Here is a 13,348-nt window from a genome sequence, read left to right as displayed (position 1 = left end):
ATCTACAGCATATCTGAAAGTCACAAAAAAGTCAACAAAAGTGTGACACTGTATTAACTCCTTTTGATGTATCATTAATATTTATTTTCTTCAGATTTTAAACCCTTGTGAGATATCCTTCTACAGTAAAACACCTTATGGTAAAGGTGCCCACATGGACATAGCGACCTCAGACTTAATCCTCAACATATCTCCAGCTACCATTAAAACCATGTCTGGAATCAGTGCAGCACTGGCTGCAAAGCCTGTTAGTGTGTTTAATGTTACGTCTTTTAAGTGTTTTTAATTTAATTTCAAATCCTGACATTTTGAAAAGATAAAAAAAAAAAAAAAAATCAATTATTTCTGAACACTCACATTTCTTTTTTTAGGGGAAAGATTTAAAAAAATATTTTACCTCTTAAAAATGTGTTCCATGTTTATACTGAATCATTTATTTCATAAATTAATAAATAAGTAGGAAAAATAAGGTGTGAAGACATCAATTTGGGGGTAAGCTTAATATATGAGAATGAAAATATACTTTATATCTGAAATCATGCCATCTTCTGAATATCTAAGGGCTTTTCTATTTAATTACACCTTATGTAAGAATCCTGGGTTTTGATTGGTTGATAGCCAGTGTATTTTTCACCAATTTACTATTATCAAATGAATATCGCTCATTTTTAAACGGCGCCGGGGTATATGCAAAGAGGATATGCCTTTTTTACCCTCTCTGCCGTGGTATTTGCCAAAAAATACTCTATCCGACTGGACGCTTGTAATGTCACGATCATCAATGCGTTTTGTACGTTAACATTCGGTGTAATTAAACAGATATAGCATGTTTTTGAGGGGTATTTGCGAAAAATACCAGTCTTGAGAATGAATTTCCCTCGCCTTACGGCTCGCGAAATTTAACATTCTCTCGACTGGTATTTTTCGCAAATACCCCTCCTTAACATGATATATCTGTTCAAAAATGAATGAGGGACTGTAGAAAGGGAAGTTTTATTTTTGGACATGGATCATTTATTGTTGTTGATGTGTGCAAAATTACTAAAACAAAGTATGCTGGTTGTGGAAGAAATGTTTAAGTCCTCATTCATTTTAAAGGAAAAGCCCTAACAATTTTAACATCAATATTTAAAAGAAAATGTCATGTATTTTTCAGTATTACTTTAAATTTTTGATTTTTATAATCAGGGTTCTGAGGATGAAACCAGTAAATATACAGTACCAGTAGACTTGTGGGAGGTCAAGAAGCTATCTGAAACCGACTTCTGGTTCCTTAAAACAGGAGAGGAGGTAGAACTGGAACCAGAAGAAATTTTAGATGAACTGATTGAAGAAGAAGTGAGAGCAGAACAGGTATTAATCTGTAAAAACTATAATAAAAAAAAAACAACAGGTTACGTTACCAGTGGAATGACAATTTTTGCACATTGTTAATTGATCCTGATTTGTTTCTGTGGCCATTTTCACAGAAAGTCTTAAGAAAAAAATCACTCTCAAGTAAAGAACAGTTACGTGTAACTTGCAATCAATTTATTTTATTCCTAAGATTGGTGAAAAGTGCTGCAGAATCTTAACACTGCAGACACTAAATAATAAAACACGATTTTACACCATTGTTAGGATATTCATTGTTTGGGAAAGTAGTGATCTAATTATAATTTGTTGTATGCTTTTTACAATCTATGTATAATGCAGAATAATTTAGATTTTGAAGTGAAAAAATATTTACAAAAGAACTTTCCCATTAAAAATGATTTGACAGCTATAGTTAAATTGAATTGCCTGATAGCAAGCTGTACATCAGGATCACCTTTGTTGTTTCATGTTGTTATTGCCACTTTTTAAAAAACAACCAACTCCTTGAAAACAGCTTGAAAGAATTCAACCAGATTTTTCTACAGGACCTGAAGTTTTCTATTTTAATTTGATCTGAGTGATTTTGGTTTTTTTTTTCGTATTATTTGGAGATGGCAAGTAAAAAATTTCTTCTAGGGAGGACTCAAACATTTTTTAAAAGTATTATATTGTGTAAGCCATCTACCAAATGAATATAATAATTCCTTTATTTTAATGTTGTATATCCACCTAATTCTATGTTGCCATGTGTAATGTATTGATTCCTTTTTCAGACTACATCAGAAATGGTATATCATCTTACAAATTATATGTTCACCATCCCTTTGTGTATTCTGCACATTTCTTTGACTTTTCTTCAAAATGTAATAAAATCCTTATTTATAGGTGTATACAAGAATGTAACTAAATATAAATCATGTTGCCTTTGATACGAAAAAATTATTTTTTTTGCTTTTGCAAAACAACTAAGGGCTATTTCAAAATTAAATGTAGGGAGGGATGGGGTTGAAGTCTTCTTTCCATATGTCAAACTTTTCATCAATACATCAATGGAATAAGAAAACCATTTAGAAATTTGCAGAGAAGTCAGCTAGATACTGCTAATTGTGTAAAAAAGTTGGTTTGCAGTATTTACCTTCATAAATTTCAACCGCTTTACAGCTTTGTATTGTAGGGTGAGCCGAAGTAATATCTTTCCGAGATTAAAGTGATAATTATTGGCTGTTATGCCTGTTCTTGAAAAAATAATCAAATAATATAAGGGAACAATTTATTCACAAAAGCATATTTACATCACATGACATAATATCTGCTAATTGGATGCTGTTATCCTGGAAGCTTCAAGAGTTTTTGATTATGCATGCACTTTGAATAAAACAAAAAAGTCTGTTGCATAGGAATGTAAGAAAATAACTATAATCATTCTTTATATTTCCAAATGCTATATATACTATACTTTACTTAATATCAAGTGTAAACATTTCTATAACGGGTGAAGTCCAAACTTTCATATTAAGGGACAGGAACTAACATTGAATAGAGAGGCCATGGTTATGTGCAGATGTAATGCTTGCCCCTTATGTTGCTATGTTTATCAATGTATTGATTTACTTTTTGAGTTACTATTTTTAGCTCGTACTTAGAAATTTGTTTATGTGTTAATTATTTTATTTGTAGAAGAATAGAATAGATTTATAGATTATCGTTGGTCATCTCAACGAGATTGATTTTCTCGCTTGAGTCAGTACGGCGAAAGTCAGAAAAGCAATCGAGTTGAGATGACTAATGATAATCTGTTTATCGCTATTTTACCTATGACGACGTTGTTAATTTCATTGACAACAGCACGTGCGCCTTTAGTTTTTAGCGATAATTTTTCATATCACTCTACTGTGCTGAGATAGGAAATTATCAGTCAGTAAGATCAAAGGAAAATTTCATAAAATAGCGATAAATGTTAATACAGTTTGCATGTAATTTACAAGTTAATTTTCTAAGCCTGTAAGATTTGTTTTGTTAATTTTGAAACTCTATAAATTTATCAGTAAATGTAATTGCCTGATGGTGCTTCCTTTATTAACCTTAAATAATAAAGGTTTGGAGATATTTTCTTTTAGGATTATTGGATGCTAGCATGCTATTTCATTAAAATAAAAATATTAGGCCACTTCTACATGTCGCAGTGCCTGCTCTGAACAATTGTTGATATATATTTGTCACATTTTCACCTTTTAATTGTTCTGCTTTCAAGTTTGACCTTGCACTTAAAACTATTGACAAGTTCAATGCATCATTCAAGTTTACTGCTAAAAAAATGCATATTTGAAAGAGTTCTTTAGTGCATGAGAAATTTCATAACTTTTCATAATTTAATATTGTAAGTGCAAATTCTAAAGATAATGATCTAAAATGACTAAACAACAGTAGAATATACAGACCTTATTTAACTTCCTTGTCTAAAATGGATTATTCATTTTATAAATTTTTCTTCACAAAGTTAATCGGGTTAAGAGGCTTAGAACCAAACCTCTTCTATTTCATTTTCTTGGACACTGTTGTCAGCTGTTATCTCCAATTTGTTTTTCATGTCAGCTAATAATTACTGTGGATTCATTACTATTGTTAGTATACCAATTATCATTTGTATACATGAATCATAAATTTAAATGTATAAATTTTAAAGTACAATTTTTTTTTATATTCATTGGATTTCGAGGGTATATGTGAATCACAAATTTATATGTTCAATGAAGTGCAAATTTTGATAGGCTTGTATGCAGACTTGGACAAAACTATAGAATCAAATTTCCACAAAAATACAATATTTCCTTAATCTAAGAAAATTGGTACTCAGAAATAATAAATGAATCCACATTAATTGTACTAAGGGATGTACTTAGGCGAAATTAAAAAAAATTAGCATTTAAAATTGATACTATAAGTCAGAAGAGCATTAGTTGAGGAACAAAATAAGCTAAAAATATTGATAGGTTATGGAGCACTTTTTCGAGATATATAATTTTTTTTAAAATGGCGGGAAAAGGCTGACTCTGACTTTTACCATATATTTAGCATGGCATTATTTAGGTCTCAAATAGAAAGGAAAGAAATCTAGAATTTGCTTAAATTTTGGTAAATGACCTTTTATTAGCTATTGAAATCTTGTATGAAAAGAGAAATGGGTGTTATGTGACTAAATGTTTTACACTGTATCGTTGGTTTTTATGGGGCAAAATATTTTAATCTGTATCGTTGATTTTTATGGGGCAAAATAATTTAATCTGTATTGTAGGAAAAAACCAAGGAGTCCGAACATCTGACAAAAATTCCTAAACCTATCCTTACTGCCTTAGTACATCCTTAAAAATAGACACCAAGCAATGCATGAGAAAATAAACCATATGTCTTTAGACAAATTATTGATTTTTAAGTCTGTATTAAATATATTTTGATGTCATACAGAAGAGTATTTGTTTAGTTAGCTGATTTCTTTTTTTCACAGTTGATAGCCAAGATACCAACCATGGTTATCAAGATAGAGGGGGGTGTAGGAAAGAGGACTGTTCCATTATTGATAGTAGAAGCTTCCTTCTCTGGAGAGGTCAAAGATTGGAGTTCAAAGGTTAGCTAAAAATGAAATTAAGAAATGAATATAACACTAAGGTAATGTGGAATGCTTGCCAGTGAGACAATTATCCACCAAAGACCAAAGGACAAAGATGTAAGCAGCAACTAGTCCCCCGCACAACTTTCAAAAATGAGCAAAACACATTTCCTATAGTAAGCTAGTGGCCAATCATTAAAATGAGGTATAAAGACCAGGATAACAAAATGTGAAGTAATACAACATAGAAAACTAACAGCTTTAAAAGAAAGAAAAAAACAATTAGGGCATTCAGCAACCAACGAAAACCTCTGGATTACAAATCTAACCTTGGGACAGGCACATAAAGAGTGTGAGGCAGTTAAACATATTTGGAAAATAGCCTTACCTCTAACCTTGGAAATAGCTTACAATTAGAATACATTGTCATAATAGTTACTTTTCATTTCTTTTAAATAAAAAGAAAATTGAAACAGACATTTAGAATTTGTGATTTGAATTTTTTAGTGTTGTTTGGTATTGTCTCAATTACATGTACCCAGCATCTTTTATTCATATTAAATGTAACATTGATCAAAGAAAATAGTTCATTTGCATTTATACTCTGTAAAAAGAATTCCAACAATTATTTATGTAAGAAAATATGATATGTTAGAAGAATCATCCATGTCAACTGTCACTTAAATTATGGATTAAAACTTTCAGTTAAGTGTAGAGAGTACATTGAAGTTAGAAGTAGCATACTACAATGAGAAACTATCTGTCTGGGAACCACTACTAGAACCTGTTGTGGAGGATGGTAAAATGAAACGTTGGGAACTAGGACTAGAGGTTTGTATAGGTCTGCTTACTGAACCAACACTATTATTTTACCTTGACTCAAATTTTTATGGTGGATCACAAAAATAAAGTATAGGTGGTTTCAGTCTGTCTTAAATTATTTTTATTATAAAAATAGGGAGATGTGGTATGATTGCCAATCAGAAAACTATCCACCAGAGTTAAATGTTGTGGAAGTATTTTCTGTTACTTTCAATATGGTATAAAATTTCAAATTTCAATATAATTCTTTGACAAATTATTGTTCCACCTTTATTATGTTTTTCTGTGCTAAACATTGGATTGTCTAGATGAAATATCCTTCTTCAATGGATATGAAGAAAGACTTAACTTTAAATTGATTCCTAAAATTATGTTACATATCATATTTATTGGACTTTTTCTTTAAATTTAGCCTAAAAAGATTGATTAAATACAAATATTAACACTGCACTATATATATATATATATATATATATATAAAACGTCTGAATAATAGTCAACGATTTTTCCCACGAGGGCGCTGGATCGTTACGAGTAACGATACATGTACACAATAAATAAATTATATAAACGCCTAAAAAGTGTACACAACAACACCAATAACAAAAAAAGGAACTATAAATGTAATTATTTATAAATATTTCGGATAACAGATATCCTTCATCAGTAAATATGATTGTGATGTTGAATGAATCATATATCAGTCTATTCAAATTAAACTATAACAATCTTGAAATTTATACAATAAAAAAGTCAAACCGACTATATATATATATATATATAAAATTAACAATATCAATCTTTCTTATTAGAACTTGATGTATTCATTTTAAAGTCATTAAGTTTAAGATGCAAGAATTGTTTTTCTATTAGCACATATCGTAATAAAAATGTAATACATTTTAGTTTGAATGGATGGTAAGAAAAAACTGATGTATATTTTAAAATGATTCAATTTTTTTAAACACTAAACTCTGGAAATTAATATAAGAATCTGAAGGCACTTTCACACAAGTTTTCACTGGTAATAACTGGTTTGACATTTTTGCACTAAGAATTTTCTCATACTGGTAACCTACAAATGTGCCTAAAGATCACATTCACTAAGAAGGCTTTTGTTTGTTTGCAACTAATACTATTGACATAAAATTGCTTTGATTACATTCTTAATTAAAAATTTGTCATTTGGTTGTAGAGATCTATTAACATCTTAACACTATAATTCATTTTAATTTGGAGTGAGGCCAGACTTTATCAAAATACAAGAACAATGAAATGAAAACAGACCAGTATATTAACCTTCTATTAATATGAACATAAAAATATCTTTTGATTCTGTATGTCCTCTAATTTAGATCCATGCATATGCACCAGGCAAATATATCAACCTCCCTGCATATACACTATATATATATATATGTATATTACCAGTCAGGAACCTCTTAGTGTATGTTACATGTTTATACTGTATATACATTTCAATTAAAAAAACTACTCTGTTATCATGTTCATGAAATTAATTATTTTTCATTAAAAAGATATATTCATTTAACCTTTAAGCTTGGAAATAATATAATTATTTTATATTAGTGTAATAGACATGGTTGAGCAACATTAACTTATAAATTGAAACAATGCATTAAAAAGGAAATATAAACATTAATCAAAAATATCTAACCAAAAGTACGTTAATGCATGTGGAATGCGTAATTTTTCCTTTTGGGATCATTTTTTGTCTGTCAGCAGTGCCATTCATGCGTCCGTAGTCATTATCGCAAGAATCCGGATTTCAGTCATAGCGGGTCCGCTTCCGATGAAATCCCGACTCCGATCCGTAGTTCTTCAAAAATATACCCAATAATTTAAATGTCCGAGAAAACTTTACAAAAGTAAATGATGTTTGATACACTTTTTGGAAAGGAATATGACGTTTTTAATGCAATACATGGATTACAAATTTACTTCAGGCTAATTTCATCAAGTTCAAATGAAGTAATAACTTATTTAGCCGAAAGTTAGAATGATTTGATGTACTCTCTCGTGTAACAAGTACTGGCTAAAGTGGTTTTAAACAAACTGTTTTTTTATGAAAAAACATGCCACCAGCTTAAAAAATCAATGCTTTAACCTCTTTTTTGAAGTCATAAATCATTTATGCCTTTAATTTCTTTACTTTAAAATTGCTGTTTCATAGACTTGGTAAAAATTAAATATTACCGATGACGAAAGCGGGAATCGTAAACCACAGATTTTATTTTTGTTCTGAGTATTTTGTAACAGTCGGTGGGAAAAATAAAAATAAAAGTAAAAAGCACTTCTTTTATTTTTATTCTGAAATCGGGAAATTGGAGTCGGCGGATCTTGTTAAACAGATAATACAAAAAGTCTGGCCTGAGATAGAAAGATTTAATTTACCTTGGAGTTCAGAATTTTTGTTAACACCTTTTTTAACATTATTTAGTAAGAATTAGAAAGGTATTGCTATAAGTGTCAAGTGGTTAATGAAATATGTGTATGGATAGGTTTTATAATGAGTAGCCAGTATTTTATGTACTCGTCATAATGTAAAAGAAGACTCAGACTTTTTTTAAACTGAATTTTACTGTGCGTATTGCTGTGTGTTTGTTTATTCCACATTGGCTAGAGGTATAGGAGGAGGGTTGAGATCTCACATATTCAACCCCGCCACATATTTTCGCCTGTCCCAAATCAGGAACCTCTGGCCTTTGTTAGTCTTATATGTTAGAGTTTAGTTTGACGTCCATTTTCGCTGAACTAAAAATAAAATTGAGAATGTGTCAAAGAGACAACAACCAGACCAAAGAGCAGGAAACAGCCCAAGGCAACCAATGGGTCTTCAACGCAGCGAAAAAATCTCACACCCGGAGGCAGACTTCAGCTGGCCCCTTAACAAAAATGTGTACTAGTTCAGTGAAAATGGATGTCACACTAAACTCCGAAACATATTAATGAACTAAAATTAAAATAACAGACAAGACTAACAAAGGCCAGAGGCTCCTGACTTGGGACAGGTGCAAAAATGCGGCAGAGTTAAACATGTTTTGTGAGATCTCAACCCTCCCCTATACCTCTATAGCTAGCCAATGTAGAAAAAACAAACACACAGCAATACGCACAGTAAAACTCAGTTGAAAAGAACGAAATGAAAGTCTGAGTCCGATGTCAGAATAGGCAACAGAAGAAATACATTATTGTTTAGAGGCCAGCTGAAGCCAGCCTCCAGGTGTGGGATTTTCTCGCTACATTGAAAAACCATTGGTGGCCATGGGCTGTTTTCTGCACTTCGGTCGGGTTGTTTTCTCTTTGAAGCATTCCCTATTTCCATTCTCAATTTTATGTGGTATATCAATTCACTTCAAACCAAAGGAAGGAACAGCACAACTGCATATATCATTTCAGCCAATCACTGCTATAGGATTGCTTCCCTTGCATAGTATATACATAACCAATTATTAGCAGTTGAGCTAGGGAAGTAATACTTTAGCTTGGTCGCTTAGAGCGCTGACTTGTAACACAGAGGTTGCGTGTTGAAGGCCTGGAGGAGACAATGTGATTTTCTAGAAAGAATCATGTTCTCTGGTTACAACTGCTATCATAGAAGTTTGAGATGCATCCATCACTTTCAAAAATATGGATGTGTACATGCTGATTGTTTAAACTGACCATTCTTGTTTCTTTGACCAGTAAAACTGACCACTGTAAATAAGTGACAACAATAGTTTACCAATGTTCCAATCTCATAAATCCATGTTTGAATATATAATACAAAACTTATAGAATTCAAAAGGTGCAAGACAGGCTGCCTCAAAAGCCTGCTGCTATGCATGCCTCACTCAACATTATTAATTTAAAATGTGTAGAAATTGACTATTAATCCTGTCAATTTATTGGCTAAACAATTTTCAGATTGTTTTAATTAGTAGAATTTTTTAAAGAAAAGCCAAAAGAACTGATACATGATATTTTAAAGGGGATTTAAGATAAAGCTTTTATTTAGTCTCTATCATAATGAAATAACAAAGAGGAAATTATGAATCTTGCATTTGAAAGAGCTCAAGACTGAGAGATCTGAGACACCTTCAGGAGTGAAAGTTCTATCTCTGAAGCAGTTTATGTATATTGTTTCACCAAGGACCATTTGGGAGACTGCAATGTCTCAATCCTTACTAACCAGGAGATATTTAATCAACAAGAGAATGAGGAAAAGAGAAATGATTGCCTTCTACTTTTCGGGGTCCTCTGATTTTGTCTTGAGAATACACATCTTCAAAAATTTGGAGGCAGAAATTTCATAGGCTGATTTTATAATTACTAGAACAGAAAATAGAATGGAGTGTTGTCAGATTCTTGTGAGCAAAGCGTGTACAATGATTTGTATTATAATCAGATTGAGAAAAAGAATGTTTTTCATCAAAGCTAGTCCTTTACTGAGCTCCACCTGAAAAGTTTGTATATATTGTAGGTGATGATGAATGATGACTTGCCTCCTCCTCCAGATGAGGATGGAGATTCTGTAGACATAGTACTACCTCCTCCTAAGATGACTGTTACAGTCTTCTCCCATGACGAGATGCAGCTGATAATGTCAAAGACTTGTTTAGAGGTTCTACAGAATCTTGGCAAGGTATGTAACAAAACTAATGTAGAGTTGTAAGGCCAAATAAAAAAGATGTGTGTTTCCTATTACCCTACCCTCCCTATTTTTTAAGCTCAAAAATAGCCTAAAGTTTTTTTTGTCATTTTTCAATAAGCACTGTTAAAGTCAGAATGTCCCTCCCATAGACTCAATGTAAAAAAAAATGGTAAAATAAAGAAAAATCTGTACCTACCTACCCTATTTTTTTCAAAGATGTAATAGGAAACACACATTTTATTTTTTTTTTGGCCTAAAGGAAGTAAACACAAATTTTTATATGAAACAGTTGTTAAATGGTTTAGTAGCTTGCTAAGATAGTATTGATTATTACTTTCTTTCTTTTTATTTTTAATAAGCAATTGTTAGACTTTTTACATAGACATAATCTTCACAAAAATAGAATAGCAAAAGCAAATAGAAATTAAATAAATTTTATCCTTATATCTTCTTTCTGTGTATATTTAGGTATTATTAAATCAGTTGTTTTTGTTTTAGTCTTTTGGAGATGCATACCAGTTGGTTGAGCCGTCAGAGAAGGCAGGAGAGATAATCTCTCCTTTCTGTGTATATTTAAGTATTTAATCATCTACTTTTGTTTTAGTCTTTTGGCAATACATACAGGTTGGTGGAACCGTCAGAGAAGGCAGGAGAGATAGTCTCTCCTTTCTGTGTATATTTAGGTATTTAATCATCTACTTTTGTTTTAGTCTTTTGGAGATGCATACAGGTTGGTTGAGCCGTCAGAGAAGGCAGGGGAGATAATTTCTCCTTTCTGTGTACAGAACCTTACAGGGATAGAAATTATTATGAAACTGGACAATTCTTTTGAAGTAAGTCTTATATTTATACCTTGTACAATAAGGTGGAAATAAATAATGTTTCTGTATTGAAGAAAAAAAACAAGTACAAACAGCATGTATATGCGGTCAAGTTATTTCAGTTTCCATTATCAAATGAATGGCAGTCTGAATAAGGTCCTTTTGAAAAAATGTAGTCTTTATGAAGTGAAAATGTGTAACTGAAGTTTTATAGATAAAGAAAGGCAATAGTAGTATACTGCTGTTCAATAGACATAAATCGATTTAACTGAAACAAATCAGGGTCACAAAACAAAACTGGGGGAAACACATCAACTATAAGAGGAAACAAATGGAACAACAGAAATATTGAACTGCTACAAAAACAAACCCCAACATACATAAAAACGGACTATGTGATAACAATTGCCATATTCCTGACTTGGTACAGGACATTTTAAGAAAAAATGGTGGGTTGAACCTAGTTTTATGGCTAGCCAAACATGTAGGAATTACAAATTTATTTTCATGAGTACTTAATTTCACATTTAGCTGTTTCTAGCCTGCTTTGTGGCTATTAGTTTCAGCCATTTTACAACATTGTTGTTGTATTTATACAAGGAAATATTCAAGTTTTACATATTCAATACATTTCATGTTCGCATTACTGTAAACCAACTAATTTTCGCAAGCAATTTATTTTCATGACTTTCGCGAAAATTAAAAACTTGGATCTTTCCTTATCTAACTTCATAAAAATCCTGAAATTAGATCGATGCGAAGTGGGCTAGAAAGGGCTAAACGCGAAATAAAGTATCCTGGAAAATAAGTTGGTTTACAGTATATTTCTACTGCGAAAAAAAAATTGCTTGCGAAAATTAGTTGGTATTTATGTTTAGTAAGAACACCACATATAGATCAGGCATACAAATGATATGTAGACTCACTTTTAATTACTAATGTTTGTATTATACAGATGCCACAGGATGCAGATAATTTCAAAGTAAAGATGACACCAGACAGACAGTTAGAACTTTGGAATAAAAAGAAAGGCCTGAGTAGAAAGGCTTCAGTGATAAAGGCAGCACAAGAAGGAGATGAGAAAAAGTTCATTTTCCAGGTCAGTTTCAATACTCATGTCTCTTTACCCTAAATGCAGGTATCGAGAAATGATTTCAAATTGTTGTTCCCCACGTTCTCATGTGTACAGAGATTTATGAAACTTATATCATAGGTTTATATCAGCAATGTCTTGGACTAGTTTGAAAATCAGTGCTGATCAATTATTTTGAAAAGAGTTATGCTTCTTGAAAATATTAATTATATGGTAAATTGCATTGCAAGCACTCTCTCATATAGAATTTTTGCCATCTTTTATGCCCCCGCCATAGCGGTGGGGGCATTAAGTTTTACCCTTGTCCTTCTGTATGTACGTCCCAAAATTGGTTTCCTTTCTCTAACTTAAGTTTGCCTGAACCAAATGTTATGAAACTTATACACAATGCTTATTACCACAAAACACAGATCAAGTTTGAATATTGGTGGTGTCACGTTAACTGTTCTAGAGTTATGCCCCTTTATAAATGGAAAAATTGCAAAATTTTTAGTTTCCGTTCTCTTACTTAAGTTTGCCTAAACTAAATGTTATGGAACTTATACACAATGCTTATTACTACAAAACACAGATCAAGTTTGAATTTTGGTGGCGTCACATTAACTGTTCTAGAGTTATGCCCCTTTATAAATGGAAAAATTGTAAAATTTTTAGTTTCCGTTCTCTAACTTAAGTTTGCCTCAACCAAATGTTATGAAACTTATACACAATGCTACTTACCACAAAACACAGATCAAGTTTGAATTTTGGTGGCGTCACTTTAACTGTTCTAGAGTTTTGCCCCTTTATAAATGGAAAAATTGCAAAATTTTTATTTTCTTCTAAATATCAAGTAATTTTTAAAATTGGAGTTATCTTCCTTTGTCCATGATTATAGTTGAATCAACTACAATCAATGCTTTATACAATGCAATGTTTAATTTTGACTTCCACTGATAAAACACAGATCAAGTTGAATTTGGGTAGTGTCACTTTAACCATTATTGAGTTATGTCCCT

At 31.5% G+C, this 13,348-nt stretch overlaps 1 protein-coding gene across 11 annotated transcripts in view; it reads left to right on the top strand.

The window, feature by feature from the left end:
- The window catches only part of LOC127722146 (intermembrane lipid transfer protein VPS13A-like), a 174,748-nt gene that overhangs the window by 86,484 nt on the left and 74,916 nt on the right, over positions 1 to 13,348 (top strand). For 10 of the 11 annotated variants that reach the window (XM_052228992.1, XM_052228998.1, XM_052228996.1 and 7 more), the window contains 8 exons: positions 95 to 247; positions 1,189 to 1,353; positions 2,130 to 2,144; positions 4,859 to 4,978; positions 5,666 to 5,791; positions 10,266 to 10,427; positions 11,147 to 11,269; positions 12,213 to 12,356. In XM_052228992.1, coding sequence (XP_052084952.1) covers positions 95 to 247; positions 1,189 to 1,353; positions 2,130 to 2,144; positions 4,859 to 4,978; positions 5,666 to 5,791; positions 10,266 to 10,427; positions 11,147 to 11,269; positions 12,213 to 12,356 — 1,008 coding nt within the window. The remainder of the gene's footprint in view (positions 1 to 94; positions 248 to 1,188; positions 1,354 to 2,129; positions 2,145 to 4,858; positions 4,979 to 5,665; positions 5,792 to 10,265; positions 10,428 to 11,146; positions 11,270 to 12,212; positions 12,357 to 13,348) is intronic. The other variant, XM_052228991.1, reaches the window with a different exon arrangement.

This window comes from Mytilus californianus, unplaced genomic scaffold (assembly GCF_021869535.1).
Source record: "Mytilus californianus isolate M0D057914Y unplaced genomic scaffold, xbMytCali1.0.p SCAF_12, whole genome shotgun sequence".
NCBI classification, from domain to species: Eukaryota; Metazoa; Mollusca; class Bivalvia; order Mytilida; family Mytilidae; genus Mytilus; species Mytilus californianus.
The sequence above is the reverse complement of the archived record's forward strand: the minus strand, read 5'-3'. Positions and strand labels throughout refer to the sequence as shown.